General features: G+C 41.7%; 1 protein-coding gene across 1 annotated transcript in view; it reads right to left on the bottom strand.

The window, feature by feature from the left end:
* The window catches only part of LOC147030880 (complement factor H-like), a 374,343-nt gene that overhangs the window by 236,146 nt on the left and 114,955 nt on the right, over window positions 1–23,242 (bottom strand). The window contains exons 7-13 of the mRNA XM_085875422.1: window positions 13,894–14,020; window positions 13,739–13,780; window positions 7,919–8,074; window positions 7,735–7,802; window positions 6,967–7,111; window positions 4,491–4,555; window positions 2,444–2,594 (exon numbers count right to left, since the gene is read on the bottom strand). Coding sequence (XP_085731548.1) covers window positions 2,444–2,594; window positions 4,491–4,555; window positions 6,967–7,111; window positions 7,735–7,802; window positions 7,919–8,074; window positions 13,739–13,780; window positions 13,894–14,020 — 754 coding nt within the window. The remainder of the gene's footprint in view (window positions 1–2,443; window positions 2,595–4,490; window positions 4,556–6,966; window positions 7,112–7,734; window positions 7,803–7,918; window positions 8,075–13,738; window positions 13,781–13,893; window positions 14,021–23,242) is intronic.

Raw genomic sequence — 23,242 nt, 5'->3', positions numbered from 1 at the left:
TAGGAGATGTGTGGAAGGGAGAGGGATGGGGCGGGGAACATGGGGTACACAAGATGGACATTACAGGGAATTTCAAGAAGGAAAGCACGGAATTTGAAGGAGGTGGGTTTGGGGTGGATTAACAGGGGAGAAAAGATCGAGGATTTGGATGGGGGATGATAAGAGGTGGTGGTGAACAGCTGTTTTGAAGGCCTGGAGGGAAGAATGGGATTGAACAGAGTGAGGGAGTTTATTCCAAAGGCGGGAAAAAAGAGGAATTAAAGAGTGAACGTGAGCAGTGATTCATGATTTTGGTAGTGTTACCAGAAGGGGTTGTTGGCGGACCTTGAGTGCACTGCAGAAACATGGAAGGGACAAATCGCAGACACAGCAGGGGGGGCCAAGACCGGAGAGGAGACGGTAGAAGACAGAAAGACCACCGACCTGCCTGCGGTGAGAGAGTGAGAGGCCCAAAGACTCAGGCTCATCACGGGAGATGCCAATGATCCCAAATGCCTTGGTTTCCATAGTGTGATGCCGAGAGAGGTGGGAGCACCAGCCCAGAGGGGAGAGCAGTACTCCATCAGGCTGCAGACGAAAGCTTTGTATGTGGTCAGGAGCTCAGGTGGGCCGAGGAAGGACTTTGCACGATGAAGGATTCCAAGTCGGCGACTGGCTTTGGAGGCGAGGTTGAAAATTTGGCTTTCCCAGGAAAGTGAGATAGTGAGACCCAGAAGCTTAAAAGAAAAGACTTCTTCCAGAGGATTGTTGATAAAGTGAATGGGGGGGGGGTGGTGGATGCCAAATTGTCATTTCGGAGAGACATAGTGAGTGTGAGATTTGTCTGGATTGAAAGACATGTTCCACGTGTTGGACCAGTTTGTGATGTTATCCAAATCTGCAAAGAGTGAAGAAGCTGTTCTACTCTGCATTGAAGAAGTTGCTGCTTGCCGGTCTGAGGGATGACAGATGTTACGGCAGAGGGTGGAGTCATCAGCAAAGAGATGAAGATTTTCGAGAGAGTCAGAGAGATCAATGATGAGAACCAGAAAAAGAACAGGGCCCAGAACACTTCCTTGAGGAACTCCAGCCTGGACAGGAATAGGGGATGAAAGAACTCCATTTAGAGCCACACGTTGACTGTGACAGGAGAGGAAGTCTGTGAGCCATGAGTGGAGATGGCCTTGGATACCATAGGAAGAGAGTTTGGTGAGCAGGGCAGGGTGCCAGACCGTGTCAAAAGCACGCGATATGTCTAGAGATACGGCTCGGATTTCATGTCCAGCATTGTGGACCTCCATCCATTGTTGGGAGAGCAGAAGCAGTATATCCTCGGTAGAGTGATCTCCTCTAAACCAAATTGATCATCAGAAATCAGGCCATTGGAGAAGAGGAAAGATTTAATGTCTGAAGTGATGATGGATTCCATAACCTTACTGATGATTGAGAGAAGGATGATCGATCTGTAGTTGTGGGGATCTGCTTTTACACCCTTTTTTATGCAGGGCAGTAATATTTGCTGATTTCCAAGCAGATGGAAGATGACCTTGAGCAAATGAGAGGCTGAATAGAACAGAGAGATGGTGAGCAAGCACAGAGGAGCAGGATTTTATCACACGTGGGCTGATGCCGTCTGGACCGGTTGCAGAATCTGAGTCGAGGTTTGACAGCAAGCTCTCCACCTTGTCAGCAGTAAACGACACATAGTCCAGGGACAGTTGGGTGCGATTGAGTTTGTGGGCACAGAAAGTAATGCGATTGGGACACACGATTTCAATGAAAACACTGAGTTTAGGCATTCAGCCTTTTCACGTGCGGTATCAGCAGTGGGGGCATTTGAGGTAGGGGAGGGATAGAGGGGAAACACACCAGAAACAGATTTCATTAGATGCCACCAGGATTTGCAGGAGGGAGAGAGGTTTGAGAGGTGAGACTTGAACTTCGAAAGATGTTGTTTTCTGGCTCCCCTGAGGGTAGATACAAACTTGTTCTGAGCTTTATGGAAGGAACTGAGATTACCCACAGTTGGATTTGGTTTCGATGAGGCAAAGGCAAGTTGTTTCAGGACAACTGCCTCGCCACAAGCTTGAAGTTGAGTTTTATTTAATATTTTCTAAATTCCATTTTCTCTGAAGTAAAAATATTTTCCCTTCTTTTCTCCTTCATTCCTCACCTGTATGTCGATTGTACAAGAAGCTGAAATTAAGTGCAACATAAAGGGATGATGTCCAACAATAAGCAAAATAAACCACTCCTCTTGCGAGGTCGAATATAAAATCCGATGATGTAATCACAAACATACACACAAAACATTATTTGTCCATTGCGAATCATGAAAATTGATCAATGTCAACAATACCTTTGAGACAGGATGCACACAATGCTCTAATTACGCAATCACACAACGTTTTCCATGGTTTTCTCTTTCATGCAGCTGTTTCCATTGAAGTTTAATATAATTCACCAGGTTCACAAGATGGAAGTTGAAGATGAAGGTTTAAGCAGATCCTTTGTGGGGATTCGTGTTGTGAAAAGGTGAAGGTATCTTTGCAGCGGAAGCTGAACATTGACCCTGTCTTGACACGAAGCACATATTGCTGTAATTCGTATGACCACTGCCAAGAGAGGGAGTGAGTGGGAAAGGAGAATAATTCGGATCTTGTTTATTTCTGTTTCCTATTCAGTCATTGTGCTTTACTTTTACAGCACTTATCATCAACAAAAAGTTGAAGGTGCAGATACATTTAAAGATCACAAACCTATACAGCACTCAATGTGTCAGAGAGACAGGAATCTCTCATCAATTTTACTCTGATGTGTAATCTATCATACAAAGCTGTTTAATGGGGTGATTTCGTATGGTGATGTACAGTACCATACTTGTAACTATTGCAGATGACAAACAATGGAAACAACTCCTACCATCACCTCTAGGTATCTAAAATTTGTTGCAGAGCAACCATATAACAAGTGCAGAAACACCATGTTGATTTCCGAAATGATAAAGGGTTCATTGTAAAGATACAGATTGTCTATTTTAAATGTACAGAAGCAGTCAGGTTTGTTGAAACGATGATTTACCATCCAGTTGATAAGCTGCTCTTCCTCTCCCTCATCCCTAACCCCCCCCATCGTATTGATAAGCTCCCCTTCCTCCCCCACCCATCTCTCAACCCCCCAATCCGATTGATAAGCTCCCCTTCCTCTCCCCCCCCACATCCGATTGATGAGCTCCCCTTCCTCTCCCCCCAATCCAATTGATAAGCTCCCTTCCTCCACCCCCCCAATCTGATTGATAAGATCCCCTTCCTCCCCCACCCCCCACATCGGATTGATGAGCTCCCCTTCCTCTCCCCAATCCATCGCCCCAACGACCCCTCACTAACTCTACACATCTTATCAGAAAGGACTTTATCGGTTTCTTTCAGTTGTATTCTCCTGGAATGCCCTTTGACCTATGGTAGACATCTTTTTTGGGGAGAGGAAATTTGCAGTGAATTATGTTTAATTTGTTTGACGACAATTTCATTGAACAACACAAACAAACTTTGGCATCAAAGGCTCCAGCTTGATGAGGTACTGCTCTGAACTTGGGCTCGTGGAAGAGCGATTACACAGAACAAAATCAAGATAAAACACAACAATTGGAACAGGAGAAAGGGGAAACACCAACAGCAGGGCGGAGGAAAAATGGAGATGACAAACAAGGGATGCAGGTAATAACGAGGAATAAGGGAGAACGCAAAGGATGGACAATATGGAAACAAAAGCAAATTTTTGGGAGGGGTGTGGGGTGATTCAGCAAGTGAGGAAAATATCATGATTTTAGATGGGGGTGACTTGAGATGGTGGTGAACAGCCATCTTGAAGACCTCGAGGGAAGAATGAGATTGAAGAGAGTATGGAAGGTGCTTCCACAGGTGGGGGGAAAAAAAGAGGAATAAATGAGTGGAAGTGAGCAGTCCTTCTGGATTTAAGCAGTTTCACAAGGAGGGAGTTGCTGGTGGACTGTGTGTGTCCTGCAGATATATAAGGGGAGGGGTGTGGGGGAAAGGCACAAAGAGGGCAGAGGGTGCAAGTCCAACCCTTCCCCTTCTTGCTACGTCTGGCATTGTTCACCCCCGATGTCCTTCTCCTCCTCCCATTGATCTCATCTTTCCTCCAAGTGTCCCTTTACCTTGCGATCGGTCCCCCCCCCACCCCTTTGCATTCCACAATGTTGTTCTGTGTTTTCGTTCTTCCCTGAGCCTCGATTTTGTATATAAAAAAGGCAAGATTACATCGACAGTTGAGTGTAGAAAACAGAGAAAACATAAATAAATAAAAATTAATAGGAATGGATGATGTTGGATGACAATGATAAGTATGAGGGAAGAATTACACCAAACAAACAGGGAAGCAATTCCACAAATGGGAATTTGAAACACGACATGGAAGATCGTTCCATAAAAATGTTTTAAATGTCATATTTGTGCAATCATTGCTCCGAACTCTACGACGTGAACACTCACCTGAAGCCCAGAAGGATCTTTGAGGTTGTTTGACCTCATCTCACTCAATGGAACCTCACAGCGATCTGCAACAGGAAATAACAAGTTCATTTTGTGATGAGAATGAAAGAAAGGAATAGTGAATGTTGAAGTATTTATTTAGTGTAAAACCCATCTGGTTGGAAACATGATTCGAGAGTTATATGTTGATAAAATACATATTGGCTTGAATGTGATTATCGGTATTCACATTTTTATTGTTGTTTTGTTGTCATTATTCATTCAACTCCTGTAAGAACAGTTTTGTTTTTAACTCCAATCCATTGTGAAATCATAGTTTTCATTAATTAAGAGAATGGAAATTGAAAACAAGCAAATGGTGATGGATAAGTACGTAGCTTAAAGGTATATGAGGCCCTTCTCTCGCAAACTGGGATTTCGATTGGCACGTTCACTGGGGTCCAATATAATTTATCAAGGAAAGAGGTACCATAGCCCCTGTGGTCCAAAAGACCTCCTCTGTGATCTATCAGAAAGAGTGGCCCTTGCAATCGTTCGATTACTTCATGGAATTATTCAACTACAAACCATGGACGTGAACAGAAGGAAGGACAGACCGAGATTAATTACAAAAATAAACTTTCATGAACCTCGAAATGTTATTACAAACCCAGTTCACATCATCATTATCATGTAGTTCACTCTTCAATCTCATGCTGAATTAAACTTTTTGTGCTTGCATCTTAATGAGTTTAAACTTCTGTGCATCATCGACTATACATAGTTATCTCTGTCTGTCTTCTATGCACTCCTAAACTCATGGACGAAATGAGTTAAAACTTGGTGGTTGTACTCGGAACACCCAGGAATGTTTGTGATGCCATGTTCATAGCCCCATTTGTTTTAGCATTAGTGGAAAATTCTCCGTGTCAATGTGTATCGTGTAGCACCAGTCCTGCTGGAAGTGGGTATCACAAGTTTTAATAAATTTGAATGTGTTCATTCTCTGCAAGAAAAAACTCATATTTCCCATAAGCTTTGGATAATGCTGGCTGGTCTGTTCTGTGTTCTCACTCTTGGTGGTTTGTACACGGGGTGTACAGTGAATTTTAGAAGGTTGGGAAAGTTTCGATCATCATAAAGTGAGTGAAATATCACGCTGTACTGTTTCTTGGTTTTAACTTGTGCTTTAATTTAAACAATTCCCTGTGTGAAACACATTCCATTTTGCCCCAGCTTATAAAGCCCGACTTTAACTCGCATCGGTGGCACAATGGTTCGTGTCTCCCCTGGGTCTGGGAGGTCAGTGGTTCAAACCCCGGCTGTCATACCAAAGACTTTCTTTAAAAAAAAAATGTACGTGCTGCTTCCTTGCTTGATGATCAGCAATGAAAAGGATAAAGCACGGACAAACAATGTTGGAGGGACGATGGCAAACCATCCAGTATAACCCTTGCCAAGAAACTGCTCCAGCAGCACCAACACTCTGTAAAGTGTATGGTACATCAAAATATAAGAGTATACACTGGTTAAAAGTATAGAGTTCCTTTGCTTTTCTTGTTGTTGGTCACAATATGCAGATCTTTGGATCTAGGTCTTTGGATAATCACAAGCAGGCAGCGAGGACCAAATGAAGGGGAACGCTTTGTGTCAATGCTTCTCCAGCATTGTATCAAAATGTTCGGTGCCAGTAAAATACAACCAGTAGCAACTGGAAAAGGAGCTTGCTTCCTCCACAGAGCCACAATGGAGTGGAAAGGAAGCCAGTGGAGTTCAGACGAGACCAGGTTTTTCTCTCAGTAGCACCTATTTCAGTTGGCTACTGGTAGATCAACCTGGGTGGGATGTTCATCCTCCATTGTAATCTCTTCTTCAGGTCTACAGTTTGACAACACAGCTTCAATACACTTCAACTCTGGATCCAGTCCCAAAATGAAATTGTGGAAAGGATGATAAGAAAGGATTATTGGAGAGAGAAAGTATGAGGTAAGATGTGAAAGAAAACAATGGAAGTGTGGAAAGTGAGAGAGAAGAAGGGAAAGAAGTTTGTGAGAAAATAGGAGACGGGGAGGGAAGGCAAAAAGCATGCATGCAACAGAAGAAACATGATTGAATAAGGAATGAATAAGAGGTGTGACCAGGTGAAGACCTCATTATAATGATCAGGCACACAATCACTTGGAAGCAGAAGAGTCGAAATGACACTTGCTCAAACCGCTGGTCAAAGGATAGATTAACTACAGGCAAGGATGGGAAAATGGTGCACCCCATCAGTCTCGTATGTGTTGCCCGCGATGGGGAATGGGATAGTTAAACATTTTGCATCAGAAATAACGAAATAGTCCCGTGAACAAGAATAAATAAGGAGATAATGAAATGAGAGAACAGGTTATTCCTTTTTATGTTATTAGTCAAATATAAAACAAAAATAATCAGCCGGAAACAGACAAATGCTTATTTGAAGCGAAACGTTCTCCACAATGTGGTTTGAAGATACCTGGGCGGCACTTTGGTAGTTCCACAACCCCATCTTTACACATGATGGTAAGATGTTCTGAGGTCACATGATCCTGCTCACATTTCAGGGTCACTGGTACATCTCTGGGTAACTTGACAGGATAAAAGTTCCAGCTGAATATACCCTGCAAAATAATAATGGAGTTAAAGACAGATTTTGAGATTGATTGGAGCATGATAACCAGGGCTAAATAACATGGAATGTGTGATTATCAGGATAGTTGGATAATTATAAATATACCATCAGAGATGGGGAATCCCCCGCCATTGAATGAAAAAGGTCATACATATTCCAGATAATGAGGGAGGTGAATTGGAAACAAGACACTATTTGGTCATCATCTCGAAAAAGTTCCCCATGGGTGAGGAATGTAGTAACCAAAAATAATTGAAATCACATAAACAGTTTTCCATTTATTACAAAAAACATTTTTTTCAAGATGGCCGCCCCAGTCGGCCATCTTGGATCCGGCCATGCCCAAAATCAATAGGGTTCTTCCTTTTCAGGTGGTACATGTGTGACCCAAATTTCACATCGATATGGCGAACAGTTTATGAGTTATCGCACTCACAGCTATAAATGTTGACGCCCGGACGGACGGACGGACAGACGGATGGTTGGACGACCTGGGTGACAACAATATCCCCCTTCCGCCACGCGGCGGGGGATAAAAATTGGAAAACCAAACAATGATTTACTCGGCAAGAGACTGAGGTCTGGGATTAACTCAGAACCAGAAAAACAAACCTTTCTGTAATCCTCTGGAACCTCAAGGTGATTGCTGCTGAAATCTGATGTCGACAGGGAACAGAAATCTGCAATAATCACAAACAGGCAAGATATTATTTGTGCAAAAAAAGAAGAACACAACACACCTCCTTGTAAATCAGATTTTTAAAAATAAAAAAAAACCATCAATGAGATCGTGTACCTGGTTTACATGTTGGCAAGTTGAAATCGTCATCTCTGCAAACTATTTGCAAAGGCATATCAGAGCTGTGATCTTCTTCACAGAGAAAATCGACTTTGGTACCCAAAGGGAACTTGTAATAAGATCCCTGATAAGGAGATGGATAATCAGTTTGGGCTGATGATTAGTAACAGGCAGCTGCTAAGTCAACAGATCTAAATCATTCTCCCAATTCAATCCATATTGTCAAACACAACAAGCCAAGAAAACCATTATATCACACCTTGATTCTGCACTTATAATGTCTAAAGGTATTTGTTTTTCATTTTCTTTCCAAATCAATCGTAAGTGCTTTAAACACTCCATACCACTCGGGTGGAAAGTGGGAAAAACGAAATTCTCAAATTTGTGTTTTTGTTCTCATGATGGACCAGTTTTCGAACAAACTGCCTCAAAGTTTAAATAATAATCATTATATATAAATATGTATCAAGGCCTGTAAAGTCACTTATCCCAAGCAGAAGGTCAGGTGATGGAAGGTTTGTATGAGGGAACAAAGGGAAGAGTTTTAGTTTTGGTCATTGTGTTGATGGAACGGGTAAGCATTAAAAAATCCCCTGGAAAGCGACTACATGTACATAATCTGAGGTTCATTGTGGAGAGCGAGCAGTAGATGCTCCAAACACTGGATGATTGGTGGGGGAATTTGAGAAGCATGGACTGAAGTTGAGCCTGGAGAAGATGGAGGTAATGTTGGTTAGACAGCAGAGAGAGAGAGAGAGAGATTGAGCATCAGGTGAGAAGGGGAGGAGATAAGGCAGAGATATACATTTGTGTAGATCAGTGGAACAGTGTGAGAGGAAACAAATGCATGGGTGATGGTAGTACAGAGGGAGAGGTATGGAGGAGGATGCAAGTGTATGTGTATGAATGGAGGAAAGTGCTAGGATTTGATGGTGGACAGGAAGATGTCGAGGAAGTTGAAAGGGAATGTCCTGAGGTTGTGTGTAACAGCAGCACGCCTACTGTATGTTATCTGGGGACAGCAGCAATGACAGAGCAGCAACAAGAGAGGTGAGAACAAAGGCATGTGTCAGATTGCGGGAGTGAAGAAGGTGGACAGAAGGACGAACTGAAGTGAGATATCAGTGTGCAGGTGAGCTTGATGGGGAGATTGGTAAAAAGTTAGCTGAAGTGGGCAGGGAACATGGTGCAGATGGAGGAAGATAGATTTCTGAAGAGAGCAGATGTGTTGAAAGTGAGAGTCAGAAGTAAAATGGGGAGACTGCAGTTGAGATGGGAGGATTGTGTGAAGAGGGATGTCAAAACATGTGGAGATAGATGGAGAAGACTGATGATAGTGGGTGGTGGAGAATTGTTATGAACAGAGCAGAACAGTAACTCAGTACCAGTCAGTCAGCCTACCCCCATATAAAGAGATTTTGAGGAAGAACGAGATGCTCCCCACTGCACCAATGTCTCAATGTAACCACCTCTTGCTCTCCGAGCCACAGTTTGGTCTGGACTTGAAACCAGGGTGCTGTCCCATGAATGATGCCTATATTGTGATGCAATGAATAACAATTTATAACTACAACGACACTTGTGGAGTGCATACCTTCACCAGGCTGAAGAGTTTGCATTTTGTATCCCACTTAGAGGCCGGATCAGGATCCCGACCTGGACCAAAATTGAATCGGCTTGTTTTTGTCACTTACTCAACTCATCCAAGTTTCATCATAATCTGTCCACAACTTTTTGTGTATATCTTGATATACACCCGGACCTTGACATTCGCGGTTCCAACATTCGTGGGTTCCGCTTATTCGCGGTTGATAATTTGTGACATGCTCCTACATTCATGGGAAATTGCTCCACGTATTCGCCGTTTTTGCAACAATTTTGTTTTTGTTCACGAGCCGCGAGCAAAACACAGTTCTAAAACAAGTCTTCCACGAGCCATGCACAAAGCAGCTGGATGTACATACAGTTCAATACTGTACGTACGCAAAAAACATATCTTCCACGAACCGCGAACATGACCTGATTCCTGTACATGTATTGTGGCTTTGCGGGATAATCATAGTTTTGCGGGACATCTCTCCATGTGCACATTAAACATATGGTACTGTACATACTGTATTGTAGCTTCGTGGAATAAATATAGTTTTCGTGGGATAAACGTAGAAGAGGAGGAAGCAAAAACATTTTATACTATAAAAACTTTCCCCTTTGAATCAGGAACCGCCAAAAACCGTAAACGATATCCCCCTTGTCCACATTGAACCAATTCCCCAACTTTGGTGGTGTCGCCATTTGTGGCCTTTTTCATGAACCAGGAACCGCCAAGAACCAATAACATTATCCCCTTGTCCCCATTGTACCAATTCCCCCACTTTGGTGGTGTCGGCATTTGCAGCCTCTTTAATGAACTACTCTAGTAGCTCATGGTGGTTTTGTATGCACTTGTATGTCCAGAGCTAAACTCTTCAAAAATCATCTAATTGAAGGTCATTGAACAATTTTTGGTTGGTAACACATTTGGCACTGACGGCGAAATAGGTGAAATGGCCACGCCCCTTTTTAAGCGAAGTACTTCCACCCGCCATGACTGTATCTCCAGAACCGTTGGACCTAGATGGTTGTGTAACCACTCAAAATGTTCGGAATGGCCATATTATTGGGGATCAGTAATACATTTCCATGTCCAAAAGTCAATGGTTTTTAAGATATTTGCCAAAAACTGATTTCAGCATGGTACACACGACAGTTCTGACCCTTTATTATATTACCTGTTGTAATTTTGCACATTGTCCATATTTTAGAGTTTAATTATGTGGATTTCTACACTTTTTGCCTTTACTACAGCCACAAAACACCACACATTTTATGTTCATTCCTCTGCAAGTGCACGTCTTGGTACTCGTACATGATGTTGGACATTTGCATGGAGGGGCAGGTCATCGGGCCTGCACGGTACTGGCAGTATCACAGGTCTAATTCCAACATCTGTTGCTTTATAACCATACTGGTGTGGATCTGGTTTGGTGACTGCAGGATTTGGAGCTTGTAACCACATCTTACATTGCAGACATGCTCGCTTTATATGTTCTCGTGGCGTTGAAGAACAGCACACAAGCTGATTGAAGTCGAGCTCTTTCTTGGAGTTGTGGTACTGCTCCCAACGATACTCATCGAATGTGAAACAGTCGGTCTTCTTTAATCCAGACAAGGAATGTTTCAGCATTACTTATCATCTGTGGTGACAGTTCCTCGACACCAAACCCTTCAGGAGGGAGAGATCCATGGATGCTTTCATGCCAGACAGTTTTGGACCCACCTTGCTGGTACTGTCACACCCGCTAAGTGCATGAATGGCTGGGAGACACGACACCAAATTGTTGTCCAGTTGATCAACTAACAGGTGGACTGGCACAGTTTTCTTGTTTTTTCCGGTTACCAAGCTTTACAAACAGCTTTTGTAGTTGCCAGGTTTTCTTGAAGTGGAAGATGAGGTTGACAAAGACATCTGTGTCAGGTGAGTCATCCAAGACTGATTGAACCCCGTGTTTCACAACACCATCATTAATATGGAACATGATTCTGTCATCGGCTTCTTCTTGGTTGCTTGAGAGCTCTGCGATCTGTGTTTCAGTGGCAGATAACAGTTTCCTATATTCACCCCCATATACTCCTCCAAGGATAATTTCCTTTTCTGACACAACATTCTGCAGCATCCACTTGAAGACGTACTCCTGCAACCTTACTTTGTTCAACATTGAGCTCCAGAACATATCAAGATTGACAGGGAGTTTCTGATTGTCAGACCTAATGGTGATAGTGATTTCTTCAGAAGAACTTCTCTGTGCACGTTCCATTTGCTTGATTGATGATTTTTGATAAACATCAAAAATAATGTCTATTCTTGTGGACTCAGAACCTTTAGCAAGAATGCTGTTGGAAAGACTCTCAGCCAATTGCCCAAATGTGTCAAGGCCCATCTTTTTCATTGGTAGTTTTCGCACAAGTGCCATGAAGTCCACTATTGTCATCTGAGCATCACATTTGACATTCCTTTTCTCCTCTGGAAGTTGATTGACTAGTTCTCTCGATAAGGAGGCTTTATCAGGCTTCTTCAATCTGATGCCATCTTTTCATTCAGTGGTGAGGAACTGGGATGTGCTGGTCAATTCATACTTCAGGAGCTCTAGCACGCTATACCCTCTTTCTCTGGCATAATCAATGTACCTAATCGTTTCTGCAGCATCTTTTTTTGCCATCGATTTCTTCGCTGTGGACGGTGTAGAAGCATGCTTCACGAAAACAGTCTAGCGGTTAGTAGGTATTGTGTCATGTAGATGTTTCTCCTTATTCCGAAATCTGGTCTCAACAAACTCTTGATAACTCTTCTCACTAGTTTCCAGGAATTCAAGTAATCTGTCAACAACCTCCTGGGGTATATCAGCTCCAGTAGAGATGTTGTGAAGTCTGATCCCAGTGCTGAATGGATTGTTGATGGATTTTATGTAATCCAAAAGTGTCCTTGCACGTTTATGGCCAATCTTCGTAGAACTTGGATTGAACTCATGGTGTAGGTTCAGTTCATTGTCGTCTTTGTCGCCCAAGTTACACCATTCGAACAGCTGTGCCACATGAAGATCTTTCTCATGCTTTAAGAGATTCCATAAGGCTACTGTCTCTTTCTGTCTTGTCATCTCAATGATACCTCCTGCAACCTTAGCGGGTTTATTGTAACACTTTTCGAGTGCCATGTCAAAGCCGACTGCACTGCCCTGTCGGAGAGTATGGTACATCACCCATCCACCATCTATAAAACATCTGTAGATACCGGGGAACTTCCTTTGTATGTCAAGGCAATCTTCAAGGAACAGCATACCCCATCTACTGTAGTTTGTCCGGCCAAACCCGAAGAACAAAGGCATGCACCTACGCACAGCTGAAATGAAAAGATTTTTTGACATGGAAATGTATTACTGACCCCCATAATGTGGCCATTCCGAACATTTTGAGTGGTCACACAACCTTCTAGGTCCAACGGTTCTGGAGATAGTCATGGCGGGTGGTAGTACTTCGCTTAAAAAGGGGCGTGGCCATTTCACCTATTTCGCCATCAGTGGCAAATGTGCTATTAACCAAAAATTGTTCAATGACCTTCAATTAGATGATTTTTGAAGAGTTTAGCTCTGGACATACAAGTGCATACAAAACCACCATGAGCTACTCTAGTAAACCAGGAACCGCCGTGAAATGATAACATTGTCCCCCTTGTCTCCATTGTAACAATGACAAAACACTCGCAGATTTTCATCTATTTCTACAGCATTTTCCTGCATTTTCCTGATATTTTCCTTGAGATTCGCGGGTCAGGAAATCCCCGGAACATATTCCCACATTTCCCATTAAAACAATGCCCCCATAATCGCGGTTTCAACATTTGCGGGGTTTTCCTGGAATGTATCCCCCACGAATGTTGGGGTCATGGTGTATTTTGTTTTTGGCCCCATCTCTCAATACTGAAGAATCACTTTAAAAATTCTCGTATTCGGATCCAGATCTTCACCAAATTCTAATCATTTCATCCTGGTCACATACCCAACCTCTCCACCAAATTTTGTCTGAATGCATCCACAATGGTTTGAGATATCCTGTTCACAGACAGACAAACAGACAGACAGAGGTGAAAACATAACCTCCGCTCACTTTTGGTGGCAGAGGTAATTAATGAACATCAATGAACACAAAAATTTCCAATGCATGAGAAATCATCCCAGTGTACAACATGGGGATTCCTACCTGCCTCCAGGAATCAAAACTATTCACCAGGTTTTCCTCTTAGCTCATCAACTGGTACACTGCAACACACTGAAGTTCAAAAACAGTCAGGTTAGTATGGCAATGATTAAAATGGTCACAGGAATAAATTTACAAAAAAAATGTACAACCCAAAAAGAACCGCAGAGTCTGAGAATACGTACCAGTTTGACATTCTGGAAGTTGTATTTCCCCTTCAAAGCACTCAGCAGGGTTTGTGCCTTGCATTTCCTTGCAAAAAGAGCAGGTGAATTCATGAAAGGTGTTTGATGAGAGGACATAAGTCTGATCCTGAAGAAGAATGTGGAAAGAAATTTTAAGAATTTAAAAATAAATTACAAACCATTTTTTCCTGTTTTTGACTTTTCGTTCAACAGCGACGATGGATTATGGTGGAAATTTTATTTCCCGCACCATCTGCGATGGATAGAGGTAGTGTTTTCACCCCGTCTGTTTGTCTGTTTGTCACTTGGCAAAAAAAAATTTTTTGCCAAGTATGTTGGTCTGTACAGTCTGTTTGTCTGTCACACAATTTTTGTCCACAGTTTTCAAGCAATCGTTCTGAATTTTTTTGTTTATGTAGGTGACCAGCCAAGGACAGCAACACACATTTTTGATCAGGATCAATATCCGGATACTGGAATGTGTTCAGTGATTCTTCACCATTGAGAGAAAGGCTCAAAAACTATGTAGCAAGATATTGTATCTCAAAAAGTTATGAACATATTTGGACAAAACTTAGTGGACAGGCTGGGTGTGAGACAAGGAAAAATGTATTCAATTTTGGTGAAGATCCAGATACGAGAATTTTTTGTAATTTTTCAGATGATTCTTCAACATTGAGAGATGGGGCGAACAACAATGTAGCACAATACCTCAAAAAGTTGTGGACGGATTCGGACGAACCTTAGTGGACAGGTTGAGTGCGTGACAAGGACGAACAAATTCAATTTTGGTGAAGATCTGAATCTGGATCCGGATATGAGTATTTTTTGATTTTTAAAATAATTTATTTAAATTCAACTTCCATCGTGGCCAAAAGCTGAATTGAGGTAAGTTTTAAAATTTATAATTTGGAACAAATAAAATGTGATAATACAAAAAAATGGCAATAAAAAGCACATAAAAGCAGACTAAAAACTAGAGGGGGAGCACTCGGTAGAGTGCAAAACCTCCGCCGCCAATACTGCTCGGTCACTCAAGTGAACCTGATAGCCTATTCATTCAATTTGACGTCAACAGTGCTCACAGAGTTATAGTTTGCAACTTTCCCTTTTAACTTTTACATACTCAATTCATTCGTCATAACTAGATTCCTTGAGACAGAAATTGATTTTACGTGGGTATATCCACCTGAAGTTCCAAAATCAGCCGCAATTATAATGTTGGCATGTTTTTTGTTGGAAATCACTGATAACATGTAGAAATGCAAAAAAAAAATCTAAATTTTGTTGAAAAAAAAGTTGTAAATTTTTTTTTCTCTAACAATTTTTTTTTTGGGGGGGGGGGGTTGGAAACCACTTAAAACATGTAGAAATGCAAAAAAAAAATTCAAATATTTTTTCAAAATGGCTGCCATAGCGGCCATATTGGATTTTGGACCAAGTCCAAAATCGAATTGCATGATCCTTGGACCAGACCTAATCCCCCCCACCAAGTTTCGTCGAAATCCGTCGAGGAGTTTTTCTGTAATACTGTTCACAAACAAACAAACAAACAAACAAACAGAAAGGGGTGAAAACAGTAACTTCTGATCTTCGATGGCAGAGGTTAATAACATCAAAAATAAACAATTTTGCAGTAATTTAACAATTCACTTCACTCTCACGTTAAACAATCACTGCAGTTTATTCATTGTGCGGATGAGAAATGCCATTGGGCTGTTCTTGAATCGTGTGGTTTTACATTTTAACTCGGTTAGTTGTTCTGAGTTGCGTACTGATAGCCACTATGAAATTTGTCTGCAGGTAGCAAGTGAAGTTTGGAATTTGGGAGCAATCTCGTGAAAGAACAACAAACTTGTTCACGTCTCTTCTCAAGTGACTCCAGACCACAATCGCATAAAGCATCTGAGTAACTACAGTACTTTGGGCCAAGGATAAGTTTGCAAGCCCTTTTCTGAACAAATTCAACAGCAGTGCACTGCTGCTTTGTAATTTTGCTTGACCACACAGGAGCTCCATTTTATAATATGCGGTGAACAAAAGATGTGAAAATGGTTTCAAGATCATTACTTGAGAGGGAATGGTATTTTAGCTTCCGAATCATGTGAAAACGACTATTAGCTCTTTTGACAATAGAACTGACCATGTGCATCCCATTACAAATCTGCCTGGATGAAGATACCCAACAATTTAATGATATTACAACTTTGGATTACAACATCATTCAATGACAGATTAGAAGGGAGTGGTTTGTTTTGAGTGAAACAGACGTCAACAATCACACATTTTTTGGGGTTGAGACACATTCCATTCTCTACAGACCAGTTATGAAGTTGTTCAAGAACATCTAGCATACAATATTCAATGTGAAGACTATGCTTTTCAATAAAAGGAAGGTCGTCGACATATTTGAAGCAGTCAATAACAGTGGCAGTTCTGCTGTTTTTTACAGCATTGCTTATCATGGCAAGAAATACAACAGGTCCAACCATTGTTCCCTGGGGAACTCCAGCGTCCATGTGCGTCCTTTCACAGACCTTGGTCAGCGTACTTAGCACACTGTTCTCGATTTGAAATGAAGTCACTTATCCAAGAAACAAGAGATGAATCAACTCCCATTTCTCAGAATTTTGAAATAGCGATCATGCGATCAATGTGATTGAAAGCTTCAGAAAGCATCATCGATGAAATTGATCCTGGTATTTCTGCATGCTCATGAAGTGTGTGCAGAATATGAATCAGACCTTGTGAAGTTGATACACCTTTAATGTTTCCAAACCATTTGGGGTCAAGGTTCTGCTTCATTGCTTCCATCGTTCGCCGTGCTATGAAGTGTTCTGCAATTTTTTAGAAGTGGGCAGCAAGAGCACCTGGGCGCAAGTTGTCGATGGTGGCAGGTGATGATTTTGGAATAGGAATGACACATGCCCTTTTCCACTGTGCTGGAACTGTCTGTTTCTTGTATGACGCAATAATTATGTCCATCAGAGGTTTGGCCAGTTCATAAGAGAACTGGCAGATAAGTCTGGCAGAGATGTTGCCAGGACCGCTTGCTTTGCGAGATTCGATTCTTCCACGTTCTTGACAGACCTCCCATGGCTGGACTTCACAGATCGGGAGAGATGGAAAATACGCTGGGAGTGAGGAGGGTTCAGCGGTTGTAAATCTCCTTCATCAGATGCAAAGTAAGAACATATTGCATCAGTAATGGCTTGGTGATCTGATTGCTCGATGTTCTCAACTGCAATGTTGAGTTACTGCTTCCAGCAGTCATTTCACGAATCTCACGATACCATGCTGCTGGGTTTGAACGTTTTAAACGTTTTACCTTGGAAATATCGTAATTGCGCTTTGCTGCCTTCATTTCACATATGACCTGATTGCGATACATCTCAAATGTGGACATTGCCCAATGAGGTGGAAAACATGCTGACGAGTTTGTACAAGGGTCTTTATGGAAGGCATTATCCATCCTTTTCTTGCTGATGTTGGTGAACAATTTATTGTGGGAAGTAGGTGTTGATCGCCTGGTGAAGCGTGTAATAAAATTTGTTGCACTTGTTATTCATGTTCTCAATGGACAAGACCCCAGACCAATCGTGATTGCCCAACCATGCTCCAAACTCTCATGCATCATTTTCTTTCATACGTCCTAAGTCACATTTGGCACGGCGGCCGTAGGGTCTACAAAATATACGGCCACTAGCAATTATAGGGCGGCCGCAGTATTTCCACGGTCACACAATGTAGCAGTCACACATGTTTTTATTTTTGGGATAGCCACACGGCATATTTAGAAATTGTGGAGACCGAAAACGTGGGGGTGCCGTACGGTCTTTGATTTGATGTCGCACGGTGACCTTAGGGCATCCCTGCGGCGGCCATAGAATTTTCAACGCAGACGCAAGGTAACCTCAAGGTACCCACAAGGCGACCGCAGGGGGCCCTAAGGCGAACGTGCGGCCAGACGGACAGTAACGAGTGGGTATATATACCAGTTCTTTTTTACTGAAATAAAAATATAACAGTTCGAATATACCAGTATATACAGTATAACTGAATATACTATAACTATAACATATATTACTGAATATACCAGTTCGGAGTATAGGCAAACACCTATACTCTGATCTCGAGCAGTAGCGCACGGTGGACGCACGGTCGACGCAGACTGCCACGGAGGCTGTACGTAGGACGCACGGCGGGTGTAGGGGAACCGTGCGTCAACCCTGCGTTGCCCGCAGGTAGTCACACAGACCGCAAGGCCACCGTACATTGAACACAGGGATGCCTTAGGACTACCCTACGGCGACCGTGGAAATAGTGTGGCCGCCGTAATTTTTTTGGGGTTGGCAAAATTCATTTTTCATTGATAAGAGCCGACGGCAGCCGCATGAATAACGCAAGCCCACCGTACGCCCTACGTACAGTCGACGTGGAACACATCTACGTCACAGCTTGGCTTGTCGAATTGCTACGGCCAACGTAGAAATGAAAAAAGTTATAACTCCGCGCTATAATTCCACGGCGACCCTTACAGCCTGTAAAAGATAGCCATATGGCGTAGGGCCACCCTGAGGCCACCTCAGAAACTCTGTGGCCGCCGCACGTTTTTGTCAATTCAAAGGGGGGGGGTACGGCCACAGTATCCTAGCCGTAGAGCAAATGTGACTTCGGCCTAAGTGAATCGTTTGAGAACAACATTCTGACAGAAGGGAGGATCGTGGTCTTACCATGACACACTGATGATCACTGAGTTCCAAGGGTGAAATAATCTCAACCAGATTATAATGTTCGGTAAGATTCGTTAGAATGTTGTCCAGAGTAGTATCATTGTGAGTGGGCTCATTCACTATCTGCACCATTGAGTCTGAAAGTGAAGTGAAAAGTTTGATTCAATTGAAGTTGCCAAGAATGGTGATTCCAGTGTCTGGTAGCAGAGTGAGCGGATGATCTATCATCGAGCTAAGGTGATCTTACAGCTCGCTTGGTGATGGACTCTTTGGAGGGTAATAGACAGCGGTGATGACTATGCTCATTATCGATCATGGCGGACGAGGAGATCGGACCCTCACCCAAATCGCTTCGACATTTCGAGGGACTGAAACATTAAGAGGTATAGCTTGGAGGTGAAGCTTGGTGTAAATATAAACACCTCCTCCCCTTCTATCCATCCTTGGGCACAAAAACAGTTTGAAGCCTGGTGTAGTTTACAAGTCCACAGGCTGATCAGGAGAAAACCAGGTTTCAGTATTAGCTGCAAGGTCAATACTGTTATTGTTCATGATCAGGCCTAATTCATCCAGCTTGCTCGTGAGAGAATGCAGAATACATAATAACATTGAAGGTAGACACGGGTAGTGATAATGACCATTCAGTTTCACGATTGTTATATTAATGAGGGTCTTGCACCGAAACTCCCCAGAAGGATCATGTGTAGGGTGGTTCCCAATGATAGTCAGTATTGAACGCTTGATATGGGTTCTAGCTCTGCGTCTTCACTTTTGTTTGCTGCCGAATGAGTGCACGACACAAAATTCCACATTCTCGGACAGCATGAAGAACATGGTTCGGTAGAAAATGAACCTCGACTGGATATAGGCGATTAATTTGCTCAGTACTGTACACAATCATACCATGTGATTACAGCATTTCATCGCAGCCAAGGCATTCGGTCTGCAATGGTAATCGTCCTGGCGAGATCTGCAAAAGCCCCAGAACATCGTGTCCAGGCCGGCAGGAGAACAAGCAGGAGGGGCAGCTCGCCCAAGAACAGTTCGTCGCACGGAGCCAGGTAAAGAGAGACGTGCTTCACTCAATGTGCAGTGGTCTTCAAACTGCTGCCATTCATCATGTCGTGGCCTTCACTTCACTCCAATGACACCCGGTAAGATTGTTACGCCATTGTCCATATTGAAACATTCCTCTCCTCGAAAGGGAAAACACGATAAACAGTTGGATTGCGAAGACAGCACCAGTTCTTCTGCAGTAGAACACGAGAAACACCCAAATGTGCTGAAGGGCGGCAGGAGCTAGACAGCGCCCCCTTATTGCTGGGCATAATCAAGGTAACGTAGCAAGTTTCTGCCCCTGACATAACTTGTGGTCGAGTTTTGACAAAACTAAGTGGATGAGTTAGTTAGGTGATGAGAATAAGCCGATTCGATTTTGGTTCAGGTCTGGTTTCAGATATGGCTATGAGTGGGATCAGTGAGATATCAGGGCATATCACAAAACGTTTACTGTTCAGCATGGAAGAGATATGCACTCTACTATGTGCCATTGTAGTTCGTTCAACTTCACCAAGTGTCGCTCCATGAGTGATATCTCGTTTGATACTTGCGAAAATCGAAAATTTTTCAAGTATATTGGTTGGTCGCGTGTGTTATTCTGTCTATCTGTCTGTCTGTCTGTCTGTCTGTCTGTCCATAAATCACCTTCACATCACAATTTTTAACCAATCTTCACAAAACCACAAAATGGTTGTTTGTCATAAGCAAGAAGACTATTGTTTTTGAGGTCAAAAGGTCAACATTGGCCAAAGGTCAACACAGGCCAAATTTCAAAAATTGTCAATTATCATCCGATTGACTTGAAATTTGAAAAGAACTTGCAAATCTGTCAAGGAAGTCAACGACAAAATATTTTTCAGTTCAACATCGGCCAATAGGTAAACAACTTAGGGGCAGTTTTGAAAAACCTCAATCTTCAATCTGATTGATTTGAAATTTCAACAGGATTTGCACATCAGGTCACTGATTCAACCTCCATTGATTTTTCCAGTTAAATTTGTTTTTGAGATTTTGCAAGTTTCGTGCTCTGCACTATGTGTTTCTTGTTACTTGCAAAATCGACGATTTTTCAAGTATATTGGTTATTTGATTTTGTCACCTGCAGGTCACAATTTTAAACTGATATTCACGAAACTTCACCACATGGTAGAGTTTGTCACAAGGAAGAAGCCAATTGTTTTTTGAGGTCAAAAGGTCAACGTAGGCCAAAGGTCAACAACTTCGGTGAGATTTCTAAAATCCTCAAATTTCATCCGATTGTCTTGAAATTTGAAGAGGATTTATATTTCAGGTCACTGAATTCAACTAGCTAATAATTTTTGAGGTCAACATCGACCAAAAGGTTAACATGGGCCAAAGGTCAACAACTTAGGTGAGATTTCTAAATTCCTCAATTTTCAGCCGATGGACTTGAAATTTGAAGAAGATATATATATATATATATATATATATATATATATATATATATATATATATATATATATATATATATATATATATATATATTTTCAGTTTATTGAATTCAACGAGCCAATTATTTTGAGGTCAAAATCGGCCAAAAGGACAACATAGGCCAAAGGTCGACAACTCAGGTGGTATTTCGAAAATCCTCAACTTTCATGCGATTGACTTGAAATTTGAAGAGGATATATATTTCAGGTCACTGTAATGGACAAAACTTCAGTAAGAAAAGATAAGACCATCTGCAATATGCAAGGAGAAATTTGTAATTTTTTTTCAACAACCCAAAAGATGCAAATCTTGATGAAATAAAGGATGTTAATATATCAGATATATTTTACAAATGTAAAGGTTGATTGAAACTTATCTTTAGTGTTGAGATAGATTGTATTTATTAAGTGAAAAAAAGTTGGTGGATAAAATGGTTTTAAGCACAGATTCACTTGAAGATTAAACGGAATTTTTATCAAGAAAATTTTGGTTTAAGCAAAGTTTTGCTATATAAATATGATGAATACAACGTACTGTGATGTTTGTTATCATGAATATAAATGTTATTAAAAAAAACACCTTCAAACCAACAAACACACATTCAATCTTTTCAGACAAATATCTCCATTTGAACAAAAAACAAAGCATTGTGATAGATGTAATATTGATATTCTTAAAAAAAAAAATAGACACCTTCAATCACACAAACACAAGAAGAATGAAGAAAGGGAAGGTGCCACTAAATTCTCCATTGAAAACACTGATGGGATATTTCGGCCAAAGTCACATTTGCTCCACGGCGAGGACACAGCGGCCGTACGCCCTCTGAATTGACAGAAACGTGTGGCAGCCGCACAGTTTCTGAGGTCACCTCAGGGTGGCCCTACGCCATATAGCGATATTTTACAGGCCGTAGGGTCGCCGTGGAATTATAGCGCGGAGTTATAACTTTTTTCATTTCTACGTTCGCCGCAGCAATTCGACAAGCTGAAACAAAAGAACTGGTAAAAAAAAGAACCCACTCGTTACCATCCGTCTGGCCGCACGTTCGCCTTAGGGCCCCCCCGCGGTCCTCCTGCGGTCGCCTTGCGGGCACCTTGCATCTGCCTTGAAAATTCTATGGCCGCCGCAGGAACGCCCTAAGGTCACCGTGCGACATCAAATCAAAGACCGTACGGCACCCCCACGTTTTTGGTCTCCACAATTTATAAATACACCATGCGGCTACCCGAAAAATAAAAACATATATGACTGCTACTTTGTGTGACCGTGGAAATACTGCGGCCGCCGTATAATTGTTTGTGGCCGTAGATTTTGGAGACCCCACGGCCGCCGTGGCAAATGTGACTTAGGCCTTAAAGGACATATAAAAATAAGATTGTTTCGCTTTCAAGAACCTGGACCATCTTCAATCATTGAAGCTGTTGATATGGGTTAAACAAAGTATTGAAACTATAATTAAAAACATTAAGTGAAATGAAAACTTTTAAGTTATATATGGGAGTAAAATTGAAAATGGTAAGAGAAGGTGATGAAACTACTCCCTCTATGAGGACAAACCCTCACTTTATCACATCATTTCAAGATTTTGTAAGATGTGATGATTACAATGAACTACACAGACAAGAACAAGATGTTGATAACATTGTAGTATGTAGTGGATTTGCTATTACAAAAATAATCACATCTTAAAATCAGATACTCTTAAATCTTCTTCTTATATTGATTTACCAAAAGAGATAAAACTTAAGAAAGCGGTTGTTAATATTCACAACAAAGATAATAAGTGTTTTCTCAAGTCTGTTCTTACTCACTTACATCCGCCACAATGGAAACCTGAAATGGTTGAACATTATAAGAAATACGAGAATATGCTAAATGTTAAAGATTTAAAGTTTCCAATGTCGTTGAGAGATATTCCAAAATTTGAGAAAATGAATAATTAATCCATCTGTTAATGTATATGGATTAACGGATACAAACTAAGTTCAAATATTAAAAATTTAAAATGATTATAAAAAAAATTACCCCCGTGTGGGGGTGACAGTCATCTCTATAATGTTTTGTTACTATCATAATCGATGAACCGTTGCCAGATATCTCCT

Source organism: Eptatretus burgeri, chromosome 3, assembly GCF_056783735.1.
Source record: "Eptatretus burgeri isolate ZD-2024b chromosome 3, Ebu_testis_v1, whole genome shotgun sequence".
Lineage (NCBI taxonomy): Eukaryota > Metazoa > Chordata > Myxini > Myxiniformes > Myxinidae > Eptatretus > Eptatretus burgeri.
The sequence above is the reverse complement of the archived record's forward strand: the minus strand, read 5'-3'. Positions and strand labels throughout refer to the sequence as shown.